At 39.2% G+C, this 20842-nt stretch overlaps 1 protein-coding gene across 3 annotated transcripts; it reads right to left on the bottom strand.

The window, feature by feature from the left end:
• Positions 1–14536: 14536 nt before the first annotated feature.
• On the bottom strand, positions 14537–20839 carry LOC101171493 (somatostatin receptor type 5). Of its 3 annotated transcripts, none has more exons than XM_004071495.5 (4): positions 20546–20839; positions 17796–18489; positions 17374–17712; positions 14537–15522 (listed from the first exon to the last, which is right to left on the bottom strand). In XM_004071495.5, the coding sequence occupies exons 2-4, from the start codon at positions 18456–18458 to the stop codon at positions 15421–15423; spliced, it is 1104 nt and encodes a 367-aa protein (XP_004071543.1). In that variant the 5' UTR covers positions 18459–18489; positions 20546–20839; the 3' UTR covers positions 14537–15420. The 3 variants fall into 3 exon arrangements, with proteins under 3 accessions (XP_004071543.1, XP_011476586.1, XP_011476585.1); XM_011478284.4 differs by having other exon boundaries at positions 14537–15495; XM_011478283.4 differs by having other exon boundaries at positions 14537–15498; positions 20546–20834.
• Between the last annotated feature and the right edge of the window lie 3 nt (positions 20840–20842).

The raw sequence follows: 20842 nt of genomic DNA, 5'->3' as shown, positions 1-20842 counted from the left end.
ATTGACCTCTGCCTGCCTGACCCTGATTTAGCTTTGTAGACCTTTAGCTGATCTAATAAACCTGCTGCAATTGGAACCGTCCGTCTGCCTGCTTTTGTGACAGGGGCCTTGTGACTACAGTTTTTAATGTGCCTGGTTAGATCAGATGAGCTCGGGTCTTAAGAGGTTAATGCCTGACAGTCTTCTATGAATTCGAGCAACTCCCAAATATCACGAAATACCAAAAAGCATACATTTTCTAAAAATTCAATTTTATGGCATACAAAAAATGCTTCAACACTAGTATGAAAGAGTTAGAAGTGGTTGTTATTAAGTGTTTAAAGGAATTACCAGAGTAAAAAAAATAAACGTTTCTTGTCTACGATTAAATAAATAAATAAATAATATGTACCAACTCTATGTTACGGTAAATTAATTTGTTGAAAGTTTCACTAATCCCTACGTTGTAGTTCTCATTTTCATACCACTGGAGGGCAGAAAACACCCTTATTTTATAATTTGCTTTTAAAGTAAAGCTACATAAATGATCAAATTGGACATAAATCAGGATATTTACATATATAAACATGTAAATATTTAACAAATAGGCGTATGTAAATACCCATTTAAAACCTTTTCATTTAATCTCTTTGTAGTTCACTTTATTTTGGATTAGGTAGTTATATTTTTTCCTATCATCTTTGATTGCCTTTCTATGATAGGTAATTTATTGCTTAAGATGTGTAAATGTGAAATAAATTGTACTGAGTGCAGTTTTTATCACTGTGAAGAGACCACGACTGTGGCTTTGTGAACTCCTGGTCCTTCTAGGAACTGTTTTAATTTGACAGCCCACATTTATTGTGAATGCATTCACAGGAACTGTTTGCGCACAATTATTTATACCCTGACTCTGGAGCAGGAACAGGTTTGACTGCTCACTAGAAAATCTTCAAATTCAAACAGATTTTTTAAATTAATGTTGTTTTAGTGAAAGTTGTTTTTTTGTCTGTTTTTGACCATCTGATGTTGGTTATTAGTATTTTTTTAAATCCTCATCTGTGTCAGACCATAAACATCAACATTCACCCAGTAAGATCTAGTTAGAGCGCCAAACCCCATGCATGGAAAAACAGATGGCCGTTTGCTGCTGCCATTTGTATAAATGTGTCTGAGTTGTTACACGGAGCCACACATCTTCCTGCTCTCCACGATGGTTCCAGTGACTCTGAACATCCTTTCCCCTTCCCAGCTCCCACAGGAGAACACACTAGAAGATCCAAACACACAAAATGATCCTCCGTTGTTCATTTCTGTTTCAACCGAACGCCTACTCATTCATGGATCATGTGAGCTCCATGACCGTTCTGTTTAATACACAGTTTTCCTGTCAATCAGGCCTGCTGGTGTAGTGGTTTTCAGGAGGCAATTCAATGGATTTAATTGCAGCAGAGGGAACACAGGGACAGACCTCTTGTTTTGCATTATTTGATTCTGAGACATTTACTGTTTTTTGAAACAGTTTGATTTATCCTTATAGGAAAAAAATAAAACCACAGTTTTGAGACTTTTCATTTTACTGAACCTTGTAGAAATTGACTGCAAACAAAAAAAAGAGGACAAAGATGCTTCCTTTTCTCAAATGTGCTGTTTTAAAACCACACAGCAACAACAAAATACTTTTTTTTTACAGAAAACATTGAATGACACTTGGTTTATAGCTAAGAAAAGACTTCTTATGATTAGCTGAACCTTAAAAAATATGTTTTGCAAAAGGCGTGTTTATCTTTTTCCTTGACATCATAGCACAAGTATTTGGCAGCAAAGGAAACCATTCACTAACAAAACAATAAAGATTACGTTTCAAAAATCTAAACTAAGTAGCCGTCCATTCACTACGTAACATAATTTTTGTACCTGGCTTCTAAGTGTTAAATTCAATAGCGTATGTCGAAAGTATGTGAAAAAATGAGCACAAATAAGCACAAACTTTGCTTTCATGACAACAGCACGAAGAAAACTAGAAATTTGTGAAAATAAGACGATTTTTTTAAAATTTGGTCATTATGATCAGGTAACAACAAAAATTGCACAAGGAATAGACAAACACAGTTGGAAACCACTCAACAAGGTTTAGAAACGTGTCGATTTTCTTGATTTACCATTGTACTGTGAATCACTTTCTTGAAGTAGCCCCCAAATGTAGTCCCCCATCATGTTTTCATTATACTGTCCTTGGTAACGACGTTCAAGGTCCAATATATCTTGATGAAAGCGCTCTCCTTGCTCGTCAGAGTAAGCTCCCATGTTCTCCTTGAATTTGTCGAGATGCGAATCAAGGATTTGGACTTTCAGAGACATTCTGCATCCCATTTTGGCGTAATTCTTTATGAGAGTCTGCACCAACTCCACATAGTTTTCAGCTTTGTGATTTCCTAGGAAGCCATGAACAACTGCAACGAAACTGCTCCAAGCCGCTCTCTCCGTCTTCTTCAACATCTTTGCGAAATCCTCACATTCTATGATCTTCTTGATCTGTGGTCCGACGAAGATACCAGCCCTGACCTTAGCCTCGGACAGTTTTGGAAAAAGATCTTGGAGGTATTTAAATGCTGCTGACTCCTTGTCAAGAGCAGTGACAAATTGGTTAAGGAGGCCTAACTTGATGTGCAGCGGTGGCATAAGCGCTTTATGAGGTTCTTCACATTGCTCTTCCCAACAGAAAACTCGGTGGCCAGTCCTTTTTGCAATAATGCGCCTTAGTGTCACGGCTGTCCCAGGGACAGAGGAAACAAGGAAATTTCGTGAAACCTCCTTGAAGACCCATGAGGAATGATACCATTTTGATGTCACCGATGACCTCCCATCCATAGTCGTCACACTTTAATGCATTCAGCAACATCTTGACACTGGTGTAGTCCTCTTTGAGATGCACAGAGTGGGCCATCGGGAGAGACGGATAGTTGTTTCCATTGTGAAGCATCAAGGCTATGAGGCTCTGGGATGAACTGTCTATGAATAGGCCCCATTCAATAGGATTACGTGTGATACCTATAGCCTGGAATAGGCTCCGTGCACGTAACTAAGGAGTTCTACTTCCACCGCCTTGAGTGTGAGGCCGACCATTTCCGGTTTGCGACTTCTATAGCAGCGACACGGCAGATTTTGTTTGCGAAAGATGGCATATTTCACCCGTTGTCTGCAAGGTCTCCCGAAAATCGACGTGAACGACATCTACAGGATTGTCGACCAGTGCGTGGTTACATGGGCAAAATATCGTGTCGAAAAAATATAGTGTCGAAAATACCGGAAGGGAAATGTGTCCCGTTGTAAACAAACCTTTGCTGTGACATATATTTATGCAGCAGCTCGGTAATATACGAGGCGATCTTCCAAACGTGCTTTTATTAATGTTATGAATATTGTGAAGTGCATGTTCGCTCATCATTTTATATTTAATCCTAGTGGTCAGTGCTTTTTTTGTGGAAGAAGTACGGAGCTGGAAGAAGAACCCAGTATTAGGATAGGCTAACAACATTAGCCTTTTGATGGACAAAAAATCCAGGACAAACCATGTGGGAAACGCTGCAATCTGCATCCTGGCTGCACGTAAATGTCTGGGAATAACATCAGCCTTTATTTTGTCGGGGCACAACTGGAAACACAGTTCCGTGTGATTTTTTGAACAGTTTCTAAGGACTGAGCGGCATTTCTGCCCGGAAAAGCTCACACACTGTATGCTCTGCTCTATCCTCGCGAGTCCGGCAGCCGCTAACCCAGAGCGGCGGTTCGGCTCGCAGTCCGAATTCTCACACATAACAAAACAACAAAACGCACACGTAACAAAGCACCCTCCCCTCAAACACATTAATAAATCCAGCTGCTCTGCTCAGAGAGGTTCACTCGGTCCACTGGCACCGGAGCCCGAATGCAGAGCTCGGTTGATGCCGGGTCCAGACGTCAGTGGGCACGGATCCCCCCCGCATCTCCCTCGTGAGGGGTGAAAGAGAGGGGAGAGCCAGCGGGGCGAGAACAGAGCGGCTGGTTGGTCCCGTATGCGCTCCAAAGCTTTCTCTCAGCGAAACACCGTCTATGCATGACGTAAACCAGAGCAGTAGTGACACACGATCGGAATGACCGTTTACATGAACAACGATCGGTATAACCCAGCTATCTCGATCGGAAAGAAATTTTGATCCGAACGAGTCTGACCGGGGCAGAGTATTCCGAACGGTGTGTTTACATGACGCATGTTCTTTCCGATTGCTGCAAATACGAAACACGACTCGTCTTGCTTGGGGCGGTCCTCCCGCCGTGTTCACCATCCATTCGGCTCTCACCGACACATATACTGGAAAGCTATGAAAGCTTTTAGTACTGTTGTACTTTGACAAATTCGCACACGGGTACACAACAATGTTGTGATGTCTTTGTCATGCGTTGAAACAGCAAACGCCTGTCTTTTACCCGAAATCCCCTCCTATTTACTCAAAACTAGCAACTCAACAAAACTCCCCACAACAATAACACGACCAACAGGAAGTTGTCGGCCTTACACTCGAAACAAGGAAGTTAACCGGAAGTTCTATCGTACATCGTTGCAGAAGCACAGCCCATCACGGTGACTGAAGAAGTTTGAGAATATTTGATGCCGCTTCCTCTGATCCGTGACATGTACACTATCATCAACCAAGTTCCACTGTTTGAGCCTGGATATCAGAAGCTCAGAATTCGATTTCGTAAGCCCGAGGTCTCTAATTAAATCGTTCACGTCTTTCTGGTTAGGGAAGCTTTCTCTCTCCAACTTCATCTGCGGAGTCGTAGTCCATCTCTCCAGTATCTGCCTCACTATCTGACTTGCTGCTGTCTCCTGAAGATGGCCGATGCTGCCCAGGAGGAGTCTGAACAGGCAGATCGGGGCTGTGTGGTACTGTCTCTTGTCTTTAGGAATTGTCCGCACACATAGCAGAATGAATCAGCTGGATGCAAACAACCTCTTGATGCCATATCAAATAAATAACTTCTCTTCAACTAAGAATCGTTATCCTTTCAGTCAGCAATAACACGAATTGGAATCTTGGTTCGAGACACCTGTGCTTTTATACTTGTATAGCTACTTTTGGAACGTTCGAGAACGTTCTAGAAATTTCTGAGAGTTTTTCGAAAGTTCTGGAAGTTTCTTGAACGTTCTAGAGTGTTCAGGAGAATTGCAGAAACATATGTACAACTAGCAGTTAAGGGATATTCTAGGAGGAAGCTCGGGATTGAAAGCAAATCGAGAATTTTCTCGAAGACACGCGATTTTCAAAATGTCACTGTCCCCGTCAGAGAAGCAAAGTTTTTCTGGAATAACAGCGATTTCCTTTCTGTTCTAGACATAGAGGTTTAGGAAAACACACTTTCAACCCAGGAACAGAACAAAAGTGAAAATTTGTTACATAGTGTTATTAATATGAGACTAATCAACTTGAGGCAGCCTGTGACTGCAGCCTGAGGAGTAAGCTGCATGTGATTTAAAGAGTGACAGCTGGAAAATGTCAGCTGTGGCGATGCTGCAGCCATTTGGATGTCAGTCACTTGTTGGCGTGTTATTCTTAGAGATGCGCAGGGATGGGATTTATTCAAGTGCACTGATGGAGGAAGGAATTAAACACTTTTCTTTGTAAGAGGACCCGGGATAAGAGAATGTCTAAAGTTAAAAGTAACCGACAGCCTAACTCGACAAAGAACTCAAATGATATCCAAAACAGCCCAAACTCTGGGGTTGGATGTTCATTTTGCAGTAGACCATCGCAAAAGCTTAGTAATGCATCTTAAATTCAACAATAATAATTTCAATAATCCTGAATATACTCCAAATTTTAGACTTAAAAAAAACGTTTGAGCCATTTACCAACGAGTTACAATAAAAACAACATATTTTTACACAGCAATCATGAGTTTTCATTTTGGAAATCACACCAGCATGTGGTCCTGGCTAAATTTATTAAGCTGCCATGTCTCTGATGTGTTCCAAATCAAAATTGTGACATTTTTTGAAGTCTTGAGCTTTTAGTTGGAATTAGAAACGTCTGGCTTTGACACACATATTGATGAATTTCTTGGAATGAAAGAATAATAACTGGTGCTCTTCATATTCGGCTAACTTTACGCTCCTTTCTGACTTCCATTTTTACTTTAGGGAAAATAAAAATTTCGTTTAAAAAAAACCTCATAATACATGAGTAAAAAAAAGGTGGAATGAGATAAAAGGCTGTTTTTTGTTTGTAATCCCCCTCTATCAGTGTTTTTGTTTTTTTATTTTTTTATCTTTCCAGACATTGCTTTTGTATTCCTGCTTAAAACATTTTATAAAAAAGGGTACAGTTCACCCAGTAGGGAGGGGACGTTGTTAGTCAAGCAAGGTAATCTCCATTAACTCCCATGTTTAGCAGTCCAACATTCTAACAGAAATAAGCATATATCAGTCAGACAACTCATGCAGTAAATATATTTATTTTCACATTCTTTTAGTTTGGCATTTACATCTTTTAGCTTGGCATTCACTTTCATTAGCTTGGCATTCCCATACTTTAACTTGGCATTCCTACTCTTTAGCTTTGCATTCCCATTCTTTTATTTCACATTCTTTTAGTTTGGCATAAGGCTCCGTACAATTCCTTGGAAATTTTTTTCCATAAATCTTTAGGGTAATAACTACCCCTAATGGAGCTCACAGGTGGAGGAGGGTGGGGTGATGAACGCAGCGCTGCGGTAAAGAAAGAGAATGAACAACTTACACACCTGGACTTAAATAGGACGCCGAACAGGTGAGTTGATTAACTGGACCGCCCTAGGGGAGTAACTGCATAAAACACTGCTGAGTAATCTGCCTGAAAAGCGACCAAGGTCGCCCATTTCCATTATAGTGGAGAAACCTTTTTTTTTACTGCATGCATAGCAATTGAACTGAAGGTGAACTTTTACAATCCTCATCATATATTTTTTTGTATTAGATATTTAATTTGCAAATAAACAGGGTTGTTGTCTTCTCATTTTAAGTTAACCATCAAGTCATTAATAATCAGATATTTTTGAGCTCTGTCTTCTGTATTTTAGTAGTAGAAGGGACAATATAAGCCCTTACTACCAGTTGACATCTCTGAGAACTTTAATTGTCCAACCAATGAGAACTTGAACATCTCAAAAACATCATGTTTACTGTCTGCTAAGATGTCTGCCATATTTTCCCACATTTTTCATTTTCACATGATGGACAGAGAAAGGGTGAATACTGTAAACAGTCTCCCTGCTACATACCTGTATGACAGCAGTGTCAGCAGGTCAGGGTGCTGACTGTGATTTTTGGCTAAAACAGCACTTCTATTCCAAAGTTAACAGGGCTGAACGTGCACACGTGCGACTCCAAGGTTTTTGATCTGTCACTTGGTTGTTCTTTTAGGCTAAATTAATGGACTGTTTTTTTCTATAAATTATCTAAACTCAACATATTCAGTTTTTTAGGCGTGGGGAGATGTTGACCCGGACACACTAACAGAGACTTAGAGAGCGACGCAATCACTCAGTAGCAACTTGGGACTGCCAGTCAACTTAGCCCTGTGTTTCTGTGAGAGAAAGTTACTGGAGAACAGCCAAAAATGCACAAAATTTTTGAAAAGGAGACACACAAAAAGCCCCTGTTAGTTATTCAAACAAGTTTTCTTGCTTTTAGACTAAAACATCCTAATGTGGTCATGTTTTCGTCCCCTCACTGTACATTTTTGGCACATAAAACAAATCTTTTTCCCCTTTCAGTTGTTTGAGACTGTTACTTTGACCTTGAGTTGTACTTTCTGTCTGAGACCTGACTTGTAAAAATGACTTCTGAGGGGTGTCAGGTTAACCACGCACAAAAAGCATGAGAACATTTAAAATAGCTGATTTTTAATATCATATCAACTAGTCACAAGCATGTTTACAATCAGATCCATCTATGATAAACCTGGAAAAATGTCCTGACTAACCTCACAGCCGCAGCAGCCTTTAATAGATGCATGACCTTTATAATAATTAACCCAACTGTTGCTGTTGTTTGGCCATGGAACACAATTCTCTGACGATACGAGCATGAGACAAGGAGGAAAGAATGTCACATTTAATATTAAGAAACTTATCATTATTGGAATTTCAGATGTGGGAGAGGAAACAAATGAGTTTTGAGTGTGGAGAGTAAAATAGTCCTTTTTAGGGGAAAAAAACATAGATTGTCGATGATTTGTTGTGGGTATATAACAATTTAGGGTCCATAGAGCGTGTGTCATCAAAACTGAAGAACAGGGACCCTGGACCAGGTTTGCAGAAAAAGTTAAACATTAGAAGCTGTGTGTTTAGTACTATGTATAAGGATTCTACTGAAATGCATCAGCCTGTGTAATCATGTTGAAGCCTACCAAAAAATTAAATAAAAAAATAGCAAAAATGATCAGGATGAAGGCAAAATTCAGAGCTACACCCTGTACCATTTTTATTTTTTTTCCTTTGGAATGGACTTGTCATTGGATTTTGGAAAACACTTTACAGTTTGGGAATAAAAAAAAAGGAACTGACTTTCTTTGGAAAGCCCTCAGGGCCGGACTGAAACCCCTAATCCACTTGTGACAGGTTAATTAACAAGCTTTTACTGCATATCTCTCTTTGCTTTGGAGACTTTTATTATTTTCTAGGAACAGGTGTGTTGTGTACTTTTGCATCTGCTCAACCTTCTCTCTAACTCAAACATCAAAGCTCACAAGGTCACCAGAAGCTGACCCAGACAGAGTTTCCCATAATACCTTTATGGCTGGAAGCAGTTTGTCTCCAGCTACACTTTCAGATGAAAGAAGAAGTTTGTGTGACACAAATGAGATTCTGTGAAGCGCAAAACAGTTCCTAAATTTTGACTAATTTATGATTTATGTACTTAGTTATATCATTTTTTTCTCTCTAAGCAGGTAAATGCCAGAACAGCCGCATCTGTGCACACACCGTTTTATTCCAAAAGCAACCAAAGTGTTTTTATTTCCTCTTAAACAAATACTTTGAAAACCCTACATTTGCCACATGACTGATCTTCCTAGAACCATCCGTTCTGAGAACGGAGCCTAAACTCTGGTCTAACTTGATCTGTCTTCTGTTCTGTACTGTTTTCTCTTTCCTTTTGACATTGAGGTTGATGGAACAACAGTGGCATGACCACAAACAAAACAAGGCAAGGAGACCCTGTAGAATGCGCAGTGTGTGTTTTCACCTATACAAGCCAACGCAAAAAACAGGTTTTCAGTAAACATGTTCGCAATAAGGGCTGAACAAGGGAGAATAATACACAACTGTTGAGAAATGCCTGAAGAAGGCATGACAGGAGCCTGGTGAAAAAGAAACACAAGTGTGTTGTTATTATTTTCACATATCGCACAAATCTGTTGAAATAAAGTGAAGAAAACAATGATGGCATTCAAATATTTCAGATTTTTACTATGTTTTTATTTTACACTCTGAGGTAAAATTTCCCAATAAGGGGAAAATCAAAACACAAATACATTAACAACTAAAAATGAATTAAATTTGAGTTGAACTACAGACTAGAAAAAATAATTCTACATTTTGAAATCTGTTGTTGAAACGTTTTTGGTAGCTACATCCTGGGAACACTGTTCTTCAACCCGTCTTTGAAATGCAAACTCATATAGGCGAAAAATGGGCAAACCTTTTATGGGGCACGCAGGCAGCCAACACAAAACATCAAGGTCGTAGACCACTCAAAGAGCTCATGAGGCAAAAATGAGCCTCAAAGGAACTGGAAGGTATGCCTCCACTTATGATGAGCCCCTCCTCTATACAACCCTCTATGGGACGGGACAACCCAAAAAGCCTTTGCACCTTTACGGGTCAACCCTTGTAGGGGTGCATGTGACATGAAGGTTTAATCAAGAGGACTTGATCCAACATGCTTTCTTTGTTTTGCAACACGCATGAACAAGGCACTTAAGATTTAAAAAAAAAAAGATGTAAATGTTTCTGGAGCAGTAAAGAAGATGAAGGAAGGGCGTGTCACTTTTAAAATCTCTTCAAAAAAGTATTTGGTACAGTTTGGTTTTTATCTTAGAGGCAGAAATAAGAAAGTTCAAATATATTCAGGGATTTCCAGATTTTTCAAATGGTTCAATGTAGTTATAATGTTAATTCCTCACTATAAACAAGCCCAAGGAGGTATTTTGATCCATTCATGCATTTCTGAGTATTCCTCTCAAAACCTGTGCTCTGAGCAGCAGCCCCTCCCAACCCATGAAAACGAGCGGTCCTCACATTGTGACGTAGATAAGTGAGAAACAGCCCCTTCCAGGAAGAGTCTGAGTTGTGAGCTCTGCCCCCAGGCTAACACACACACCCACTTTCTCCATGGAGCTAGAGGTGATCGATTGTAACCCTTGTGCTATCCTATAGGGTCAAGATGACCATTGACAAGTCCTGCCATGACAAAGGTGGAGAGCATTTCATGTAATCCATGGAAACCAGTCAAAATCATAAATCATGAAGCAAAAAGTTCAGCGCACTGTCTAGTGGGTCTAGATGACCTCACTCGCAATGTCAAAGTGCCTAAGATAGCATAAGGGTTAAAAACACTTTTGTAAGGCTCCAAAATATTCTCATCTGTCTTTGCAAAAGTTTGGATGTTGTTTGCTTTCGTGGGCGAAACATAGACATGCTGCTTCACCCGACTCTAGGGTAAAGACATTAAAATGTGCCAGTGTCTAAGAGATCCAGTCGTCTCACTTCCACGTTGAAAAAGGGCTGCGTTAACAATTTATACAGGGTATTTCATTTAAATGACTGTTCTTTAGTGTACCAAAGGTAATATATTATCATACACATGGATATAGTTTACTCTGAAAACCTTAAGAAAAGCATGATATAGGCCTTTTAATTGATTTTACTCTTTATTCACTGGTGTTATTAATGGTTCCATTGTTTCTTCTTGAGTTTGTCAAAAACCAGTAAAAATATTTTCTGTTCCATCCTTTTCTGGACAAAGGTTGATGAAAATGAATAAAAAAACAAAATCCACAGCACTGTTGCTCAATTCCCCACTGAGAAAGTAAAAATCCACTTAAAAAACGTTTTTCCATCACTTTTTTTCCCAATAAGCTGTCTTATGTTTCTAATAAATGTGCAGAAAGAGGTTTGGGAAAATCTAAAGAAAGCCAGCTGGAACAAAAACTCCATCGGAAAAGTGCAAAGGATGTGTGGTCAAAGGGGATGAACATTGGAGCCTCCAGCCGTTGGAGCCAGCAGGACTCCCTTCGGGCCTCATTTTGCATCTTGGTCAAGGATTTTAAAAATACCTTTAATTGTCTGCTCCCCTTTCAAAGCTGTAAAAATAGACCCCTCTCCAGCTTGTCCACATTGAAGTGAAAAGGCTGCTGGAGAAACTGAACAGGAACGAGGCTGCAGGCCTCTAAATGTTGAGAACGCTGGCGCTCCATAGCCACTAATGGGCCCCAAACTCTTATCTTCAGCCCTTATGTAGAGGAATTAAAATTACTTGTCTTTATCTGTGGGCTGCAGCTGTCTCATGTGTTTGCTAAATTCCCAAGACAATTAAAAATAAACACGGTCAAGCTGACAGAAGCAGCAATGATAAGCTGTGCTTTGTATTTGTCAAAATTGCTTGACCGTTCTGTCCCACAGGAAGTGAAATTAATGGAAAGATTTGACACTATCCATCAACCACAATGATTGTTGTGGGCCAGAAAAATGGAAATACATGAAGGGAACGAAACAAGAAAATGGTCAAAAATGACATTAAGGACATTATTCCTACTCTTGAGCTAATTGAGGATTACTCTGGGGATTACTCTTTTCAAATCCAACTGTGAGTTACATCGTCATGTTTTGTTAGCTCATGAACCCAACTTTAGTGTTTGGGGGCTGGCAGAGTGAAGTGAGTAACACCAGACCCGCTTTGTCAGATTACAGCAAGGGGGGGGGTTAGTGTTGTGCAGATGTCAGCTACGCCATTGTCCAGATGAAGTTGTCTTTTAAACACGTGACACTTAACATTACTTTAAGATTGCCAACAAAACTGATTTAGGTTTGGAATGTGGGTCATACACTCAAGCATAATAATTTTTTAAAATAAAAGAACGATGAATACTTCCAGTCAATATTTAATTCATTAAGTTACGCTATTAATTTTCTGTTTTTGTGTGGGTCCTAACATATTGTTACTATATTTTTTTAATTTATTTTTTTAATAAAACTGTTTCTGCATATTATTCAGTTGATCTTTGGCCTATTCACATCCTCTTAGGTTGAAGATGTTTCTCCTTCAGTGACAACCTCAGTTATGTTTTTTTCAGTAGTTGGGGCACTGAAATTCAAATTCAAATTCAGATTCCTTTGAAATTGAAAATAAAATTTACATGCAATTTCAAATTTCTATGCTGATTCCCACTCAAAAATTTAAAATCAAATTTAAATTTCAACTTCCAATGAAATTGAAAATAACGTTCAAATTCAAATATAAGTTTCAATTCCATTTGCCATTAAAATTGATGATACAAATTTAAATTCAGATGTTCTCAGTCACATTCATAGACAAATGCAGTGTGACGTGCAGTGAAATGTTTTACCCAAAATCGCAGAGGTTTGATGTACTGATGAAGCCACTTGGATGATTGGAAGAAAGAAGACATAAAGTCCAGATGCTATGATTCCACTGGAATCTCTCTATCACAGTTTGTCAAAGATAGCGTCACCTCACATCACTTTTAATAGGGCTGACACAATTAGAAATAGTCTTGTCAGGTACCTTTTGTCCTCTATTTTTTCTTAAGAATTTATAAGTTTTACAGTTTAGAAAGGATGATTTGAGCTGTATTTTAAAATAAAAATCACTCAATCACATATGCATCCCATATCATAAAGGTCCTGGAGGAACTTAGAGAGTTTACACATGGGAGAAAGTAAAACCCCTCTGGACGGGGTTTAATTTAGCTGCTGCTTAAAGTTTTAAGTAAAGCCTCATTTAATTTGAACAAACGTCCAGAACTTTGAGGCTCACCTTTCCATTCGTTGTCTTAAGTCGCTGTCTCTTGTGAGGGATCATGGGGATCACTAAAGCCTATCCCAACTATTTTGTGTCAATATTTTTGGTAAGTCCTTTAAACATGATCCAGCACTAACATACCAGAGGCAAACATTATAAATGCTTCTACTGAATGTATTAATTGACACCTGTCAAACTGCAGTTTTTCTGAAGACTGAAAGACTTAACCCTTGTGCTATCCTAGGCACTTTAACATTGGGAGTTGGGTCATCTAGACCCATTAGACAGTGCGCTGTATCTTTTTTCTTCAATGATTTGTGATCTTCACTGGTGTCCATGAATTACATGAAATCTTTCCACCTTTATCCACCTTTGTCATGGTAGGGAGAACACGTCAATGTAAGGGTGGGGTCATCTAAGATAGCACAAGGGTTAATGGTCGGGATCAGAAGAAAATGTATTTCACCTGAAGAACAACAACTGGATCCGATGTTTTTCTTCAGCAGAAATATGAAGGTTAGTCTGCATTTGTTGCATCAGAGTTGGATGGGATGCTGAGCACAGAACTGGTGAACAAGACAATAACAGATTTAAGAGCATCTATTACACTCATCTTCCTTCCTGGGGGAAGACGTGGAGGAAGACAATAAATACCTGGTCGCTCGGCTAGACGGAACACTAAACCCACGACCCTACAGCTGTTTCCTAAAAAGGACAGAGCAGAGCGCTCTTGTTGAGAAAAGCTAATTGCTTGAAGTGAGATGTTTGCTTTTCTTCTACAGACCCGTGGTGAGTGCAGTTTTATATGCAGGCGGTCTGTCAAAGAAAATTAACAAGCTGATAAGGACGGAAGACAGACACCTGGACACCTTCCGCACAATAAAATACTAAAGTAAATAAATCAGTCACAGGTCTTCAAGGGGTTCTGCACCATGTCATGTTGCATCACTGTTTATTTTTAAGCACTTTTTACTCTATTAAAAAGCTGTTTTTTATCTTTAAAAAAGCACAATTAAAGGAATACAGGGTTGTGTCAGGAAGGGCATCTAGAGTAAAAATATCTGCCAAACCACTGATTCGCCATGGCGACCCCAGATGGGGTGTGCCGAAAAACAATAAGAATAAGTGAACAGCTTTATACTGTGACATTCAAATGTGAAATATATTTTTGTTAAAATAAAAATAGAATTAGTACTTGTCACTGTGCTCAAGTTAAAAAAAAAACCACTAAAAAAAAAAATCTTTTTATGTGAAAAGGGTAAGAGTTGTTTTTTTGGACAGTTCATTTTTGTTGCAGCTTTCTTCCTAATATGGTTCAGTGGCCTGCCCTGTCAGGGAATCAAACTTTAATTTGCATGTGCAAAAATTAGGTTCAGGAAGGTTCCAACTGTAAAGGATAATCAGGATTTGTTTTTAAAAAGCCTCCAGTGCTCAATCTGTTTTAAAAATGTTAAAATCCTCCAGCTGCAGAGATGAGTTCATGTGAGTCGCACCTACAGCAAATACTTTATTTACATTCACAACAATACATTTATGTTTGGTTTAATGTCGCTTATTTGATGCATAAAACTTAGAATGACCTATTATTTCACATTTCACAGTGTTGCAAAAAAAGAAAAAAAAAAGAAAAGTGGTTTTAAATGCCCACTTTGTTTTTTAGACATGTTCAAGGTCAGTACAATGTTCGTGAGAAAATGTCTTGGAGGGCTCAAGTAAAAAAAAACAAAACACGTAATTCATCCACTAAAAAATGAGAAATAAAAAGTTATAACTGATATAAGAAAACATTTTGCTTCAGCTGCTTGACAACATTTTTACATTACAAATCAAAAGCTCTTTCACAATAACCAGAACCAGAAACAGTATTTTGAAATATTAATAGCTAACAGTCAAACTCTGATATAAAAAATATCATGTGGGGGAATAAACATTGTTCCAAATGAAATATTTTAATCTTCCTTTCCCCTCATGGCAAATAGACATGACGAAGCCTGAGTGTTTCATGACAGGGTCAATAACACTGTAACAGTTGCACATTAACATAAAAAAATGACAGTGTTGATTCAGTTTTTGGGTGGGAAACTCTCTTTTTTTCTCCTTAAAGAGGAAATGGCATTTTGTTAAACAGAAATTTTAATTAGGAGAGAAAACAAACATTCTTTCCTCCCTATGATCGGTGTGGTGAAAAAAAAAAGAAGCAGAAAATACAGAAAGTTCCAGCTCCTTTTCAGTCATCTCTCTCTGGTCCTCCCAAATTACACAGGAGAAGTGGGAGTAAAATCCGCAGAAAACAGAAAATACTAAGAACAATGGGGCATGCAGGTGAATTGCATGTTGGGTTGTTGGGTGCAGACGAGTACGTTTCTGATCAGCTGGCCTCACTGGCCGTTCATAGCGGGTTTGGAGGTGATGGGCTGTCGGTCAGAGCTCCTGCAGACCTTCATCTGGACTAACTGCTGAAACAATTCCAGACAAACAACCTGGTTAAAAACAATAAACACAGAAACATAAGGAAATATTTAGGGCAAGCTACTGCTTTTCTTTACAGTTCAGCAACACTGGAGACATCATATTCATTTGGTATGTTCATGTTTTAATTGTGAATCAAAGTAGTTTATCAGGACTAAAACAGCTTGAGAAGAAGGATGCTAACAGGCGGAGCAGCACTTAAGCTGAATAAAAGTCAACAATATCTATCAAAAATAAAATGACAGTGATTCATTTAGCAACAGGTCATTAATTTTTCCTCCTGCTGCTATTTTCCCTATTTAAGTTAATGTGTCTGAGTCTCGCCTCTTTCCTTTTTTGCTATGACCGATATAATATAGGATGTAATGAACTCAATCTAGAGGGTTAATCTGATTTCAGCATTAGGTCACCTGACCCTCATTAATCCTAAAATGACAAAGGTAACTTTTGAAAACAATCTGAAGCTACGAACACACGCGGTTTGTAACGTGAGTTCTTGAATGCGCTGAACACGTTCTTGAATGCGCATTTACCTCATGGTGTTAACACTACACAAGCAGGGAGGGGCTTCTTCTTCTTGTTCTTTTTCTACTGTTTACAAGCACATGTCGGCCACCTTCAGATGGAAGAGGCTTAGTACAAAATGTCAAAGCGTTGCAAATCTTGCTCCAGGCTTTTCCTTTCACAGGTTTATTCCAATATATGAAAGAGCTAGTGTCATATAATTCTGACTGGGCACAAACTGCAATGTATAATTTCTCCTCCGTGATATTTTTTTTTCATGGTTGGCACTTGGGATGTCATCAAAACATCACTACCAAATCCGAGTCCCTGTTTCGTCAAAGTTCAACTGGTTTAACTTTTGACTGCCACGCGATTTTGTCATAGAGCCCGAAAATGGTTGTAGAAACCCGCGTATAGCAACATGTGAATGACAGCGTTTTGAACATGGAAGCCTGATATGTGCATTTACATAGACTTGTCATTGGGTGCTTGAGCGCACGTTGCCCAGGATGGTATGCTTGTAGCTTGACACTGGAAGCATGTTCACTCTGCAGCCATAAGACCTTTTGCATGACAATGTCTTTGTTGGTGCAAAAATATATATTAAAAAAATAAAAGCTAGATTTATGGGGAACTTCATAAAATAAAAAAGCAATAAATGTCAGATTTCACTGGAATGTATTAATAAATTTCCGCTCTTGCATACATTCAATCTTTTCTATTTTGAAAATCAAGAATTTGTTTGGAATATAAAAGGATGAGCAGTGTCCAGTTTAGGGTTTTCAACTACAGACCTACAGGCACCAAGTGTTCAATAACTTTGTGCACAGGCTGTTTTGCCTGTGCACGGCCTCAACAGCACTATCTCCTTTTTGTTGTTTTGGGAAACATATCCAGCTGGGAGTTACCAATGAAATGCAACTTTAAGCTCTTCCATCTGTGGGTGCTGTTCTGCATTAGGCGTGCACACATCAAGTACTTCCTGCAGTAGATTTATGTATTTTCAGTGCATTCCAGTCTGACAGTCTAAGAGTTAAAATATTCACACTATAGTATTTTTATTACAACTTCAATATATAACATGTAATATACTTTTGTAGTAAAAACATCTGCCCTGACATAAATCAGAGTATGTCATGTTTGGGGTTATATTCAGAGCTGATACTATTTCTGACGCAATTTTACATTGATTTTGGCTAAGATGTTAAAATACCTTCCCAGCAACGTCGTTACTTTTTGACAGATCTTTTTTTTATAATTTCACACACTTTGCCCTTTTTATAGAAACAAGTCGGACTATTTTCTTTACTCCCATGCATGTCAGATTTGTGAGTAACAGCATAAACGTCATGGTTTACCTTGGCAGCATTCTGTCGACCACTTTTTGGGCTCGCAGCATTATTCAGCTTCCCGCATTTCAGTGCTTCCTTCATGTTCTTCTCAAAGTTCTCAGAGAGGAACCCATAGAGAAAGGGGTTGGCGCAGGAGTTGACGTACGTGAGGATGACCAGGGAGAAGTAGATGGCTGCTGTTGTTTCATTCTCCGGGATCACGTAAAATAGGTTGACAATGTTGGCGGTGAAGAAGGGCAGCCAGCACAGTACGAAGACAAAGACGATGATCACCACCATGCGGGTCACTTTACGCTCTGACCGTCTGCGCTTAGTCAGTCCCGCACGCACACTGGCAGACTTCACCTGTAAATGAAAAGGCTAATGAGATTTCAATCTGAAAAAATATCACAAATAAAAACAAAAAGTTAATCTCTATGGTATTTTACCTTAATAACAATGAGCAGGTAGCAAAGAGAGATAATAATAAGAGGGGAAAAGAAACCCAGAATAGAGGTGTAAAGGATGAAGACCATGGACCATGATCCATGTGGTTCAGGCCAGCTCAAATTGCAAGTCTTGATGTTGTCCTGCACATGCGAGTAGATGGTGACTGGCAACACCGTCAGAAAGGACATAATCCATACTATGCCACTGAAGATCTTAGCCTTCGGAGGCGTCCGCCACTTAGCACTTCGCATTGGATAAACCACAGCCATGAAGCGGTCGATGCTCATCAAAGTCAGGCAAAAAGTGGAGGCAAACTGGCACATGGCGTCAGTAGTCATAAACATCTTACAAAAAAAATCTCCAAATGGCCAATACGAAAAAACGTTGTTGGTCAGAATGAAGGGGATTCCCAGGACATAGAGTTCGTCTGCGATGGCTAAATTGATGATGTAGATGTTGGTTACGTTGTTTAACTTGCCGTAGCGTCCCACTACATAGATGGCAAGTGTGTTACCCAAGAAACCCACAATGAACACGATAGGGTAGGTGATTGCAGCTGTCTTGTTGATGGGCATGGGATCGGTTTCATTTGTGAAATTGGTTATTGTGTCCACAGGGCCACTTGAGGAAAATAATGTCTCATTCCAGTTGTGGTGATTCATCCTGAGGCTGGGCGGGCAGAGTTCAAATGATCTAAAAGTCAGAAAAGACACGTGGTTAATATTCATTAGCATCCCATACCAAGAAGCAGAAGAGTTCATCATGTTCTGGATGTTCTTTGAATTTCTGCTTCAGAGAATCCTTGCTATGCCGGGGCTGTGAGGCACTTACAGCCACCAAGAAATAGGTGCTCTTTTTGCAAATGGCCCTTATTTACTAGGAGACAAGACACTTTCCTCTGAATTGTCCGGGCATGTGGCCAACATGTCATTTCTTTTGATGGGGTGGTGCACTTTCCAACAGGCGATCATCATTTCACACTGGTGTATTGTCACAGCCGTGGAGCCGGTGACAAGAATGCATTGAGGGGGATGTTCTGAGTAACCTGCTGAAGTGCTGCAGTCAATCATTTGAATGTGGCAGAGCACTGATTCATAATTCATGATTTATTGCACAGCTGTAATGTGGAATCAAAATGTTGTGACATCAGTCACGAGGATGCAGGATCTCGAATTTTAGGATATTAACCTATAATTACCCCAAATTACCTTAATTTCTTTTTAAGAAACTTGTTTTATTTAGGTCTTATTTGAGAAACGGCATTAGTCAAAAAGGTAAAACCTTCAACTCTGTGTTGTGGTTTGAACAGGACCCTGGTGTTTATATGCATCCTGAGAGCCTGGAATAACTGAAATTCATTTAATTAATTCATGCTGTTGTTGCTGATACAAACCCGCACCTGGTAACTGTAGAGTGACCTTAAATCTTAATAAACATCAAATGTCAGCTCATGAACTCACGTCCTTGGCAGGCTGTTGCCTCTCGCTTGACTGGACTCAGTTTGGATGTGACCCTTTTGGTGTAAAGCAGGTGCAGATAATGGCGGATGGACGTGTAACTGTCACCTGTCGGACGCTGCAACCTGAGGCCGCGGAAACGTGTTGCACAAATAAGTAGTTTGACGTGAAGAGTCACTGAAGCGCGCTCCAAAACAAGGGAGTGACGTGAAACCCACAGCTTGTTGTTGAGAAAGCAAACAGTCGAAGCCCCTGTCCCCTTGAGGCTGCAAGGGGCTTGACATTTTTACCCACTAAACTATAACAGCTGTAATCTGCCGCTATGAGGACCACTCTTCATATGTTCTGCTTGATTTATTATTGTGTGTGTGTCTGAAAACCGATACTCTATTATTTCAAACCCTCTCCGGGGACCACAGAAGATGGGACATTGAGGGGTCCCACTGGTTACATTTTTGATTTAAAAAAAGCCAAAACTCAGTCCTGCTGTGTGGGAATGAAAGCATCATTGCATTTAAGGGCTTATAATGTAAACTATGACTAAATTTATTAGACTGAATGGACAGAAATCTGAAACGATAAACCACAAAACTCAAATATTTGAACAAAAAGCTGTCTTTAAAGGTTTCGTTTGTTATCCTTTTAAAATTTCGTGTTCTAATTCTTAATTATAAATCTTTGGGTCTGCATTACTCAATTACATCAATTGTATTAATTAAAGTTAATTATAAAAAAACAAACAAACAATTTCGTCTCACATGTTTAAGAAAATGCAAATGGCAGTTTTTATCTTCAGCTTCTCTTTATTTCAAGCTTCAAATGTAGATAACCTCACTGACAGCTATTTTGCTCATTCAATAAAGATTTTTTTTAAAGATTTGCTTAAAAATCTTAAAGAAATGTGGTTTTATTTAAAGCTAGATTTCTTTGGCATCCTGTTTCTTTCCTGGATGCATCTAAGTCATTTTTGTTACAGCATAAAAACAAATTGATTCCAGGCTGCTTCTTTTGGATAATCACTCTCTTGTTGTATCAAAATTGAATTAAAATAAATGTGTAATATAATTAACATTACATAGACTGCAGGCAAGTGGAGAACATTTTTCCATATGACTCTGTAAAAATACGGATAAAATAGCACAAAATTTGTTTTAAGTAATACAATGTAAGACGTTGCATTTTTGTAATATTTTCCCAACTCATTTTATGCATCAGCAAGAAATTCTTTTTTTTTTTGTTTGGATTGTATCATTTTGTTTCTTTTCACTCTGAACTGCTGGGATGTAACTCACAGGGTTGCTTCTGTGTGTCTCTGCGCTCTCCACGGACGTGATGCGCGTCTTTCCTGCTATTGGTCCAATTCTGCAAAAGTCCTCCTTCCCGGTTCCGATCGGTTCTGGTCCCCAGTTCTTCCAAAAATACACCACTTAGCGCTTAGTCTTTCATTTTGGGTTATTTTTCTCAAATCAGCGCGCTGAAATTTCCATTCAGACATGATCAACAGGTGGCCATCTCATCAAAGTTCAGCCTCGTGGTGCGCCTGGAGGAACCTGTGCGCGCTCGGGACAAGTACCCAGGAATGAAGCAGA

Source organism: Oryzias latipes, chromosome 8 (assembly GCF_053564925.1).
Source record: "Oryzias latipes strain Hd-rR chromosome 8, Olatipes_Hd-rR_3.1".
NCBI lineage: Eukaryota > Metazoa > Chordata > Actinopteri > Beloniformes > Adrianichthyidae > Oryzias > Oryzias latipes.
The sequence above is the reverse complement of the archived record's forward strand: the minus strand, read 5'-3'. Positions and strand labels throughout refer to the sequence as shown.

Excerpts from the sequence above, each read along its gene's own strand:
- LOC101171493 (XM_004071495.5), bottom strand. The coding sequence starts at position 18,458 with ATGAATCACCACAACTGGAATGAGACATTATTTTCCTCAAGTGGCCCT. Across the intron at positions 17,713-17,795 it reads ACCTGCTCATTGTTATTAAG|GTGAAGTCTGCCAGTGTGCG; the intron begins GTAAAATACCAT and ends TTTCATTTACAG. Across the intron at positions 15,523-17,373 it reads GTCGACAGAATGCTGCCAAG|GTTGTTTGTCTGGAATTGTT; the intron begins GTAAACCATGAC and ends GTTTTTAACCAG.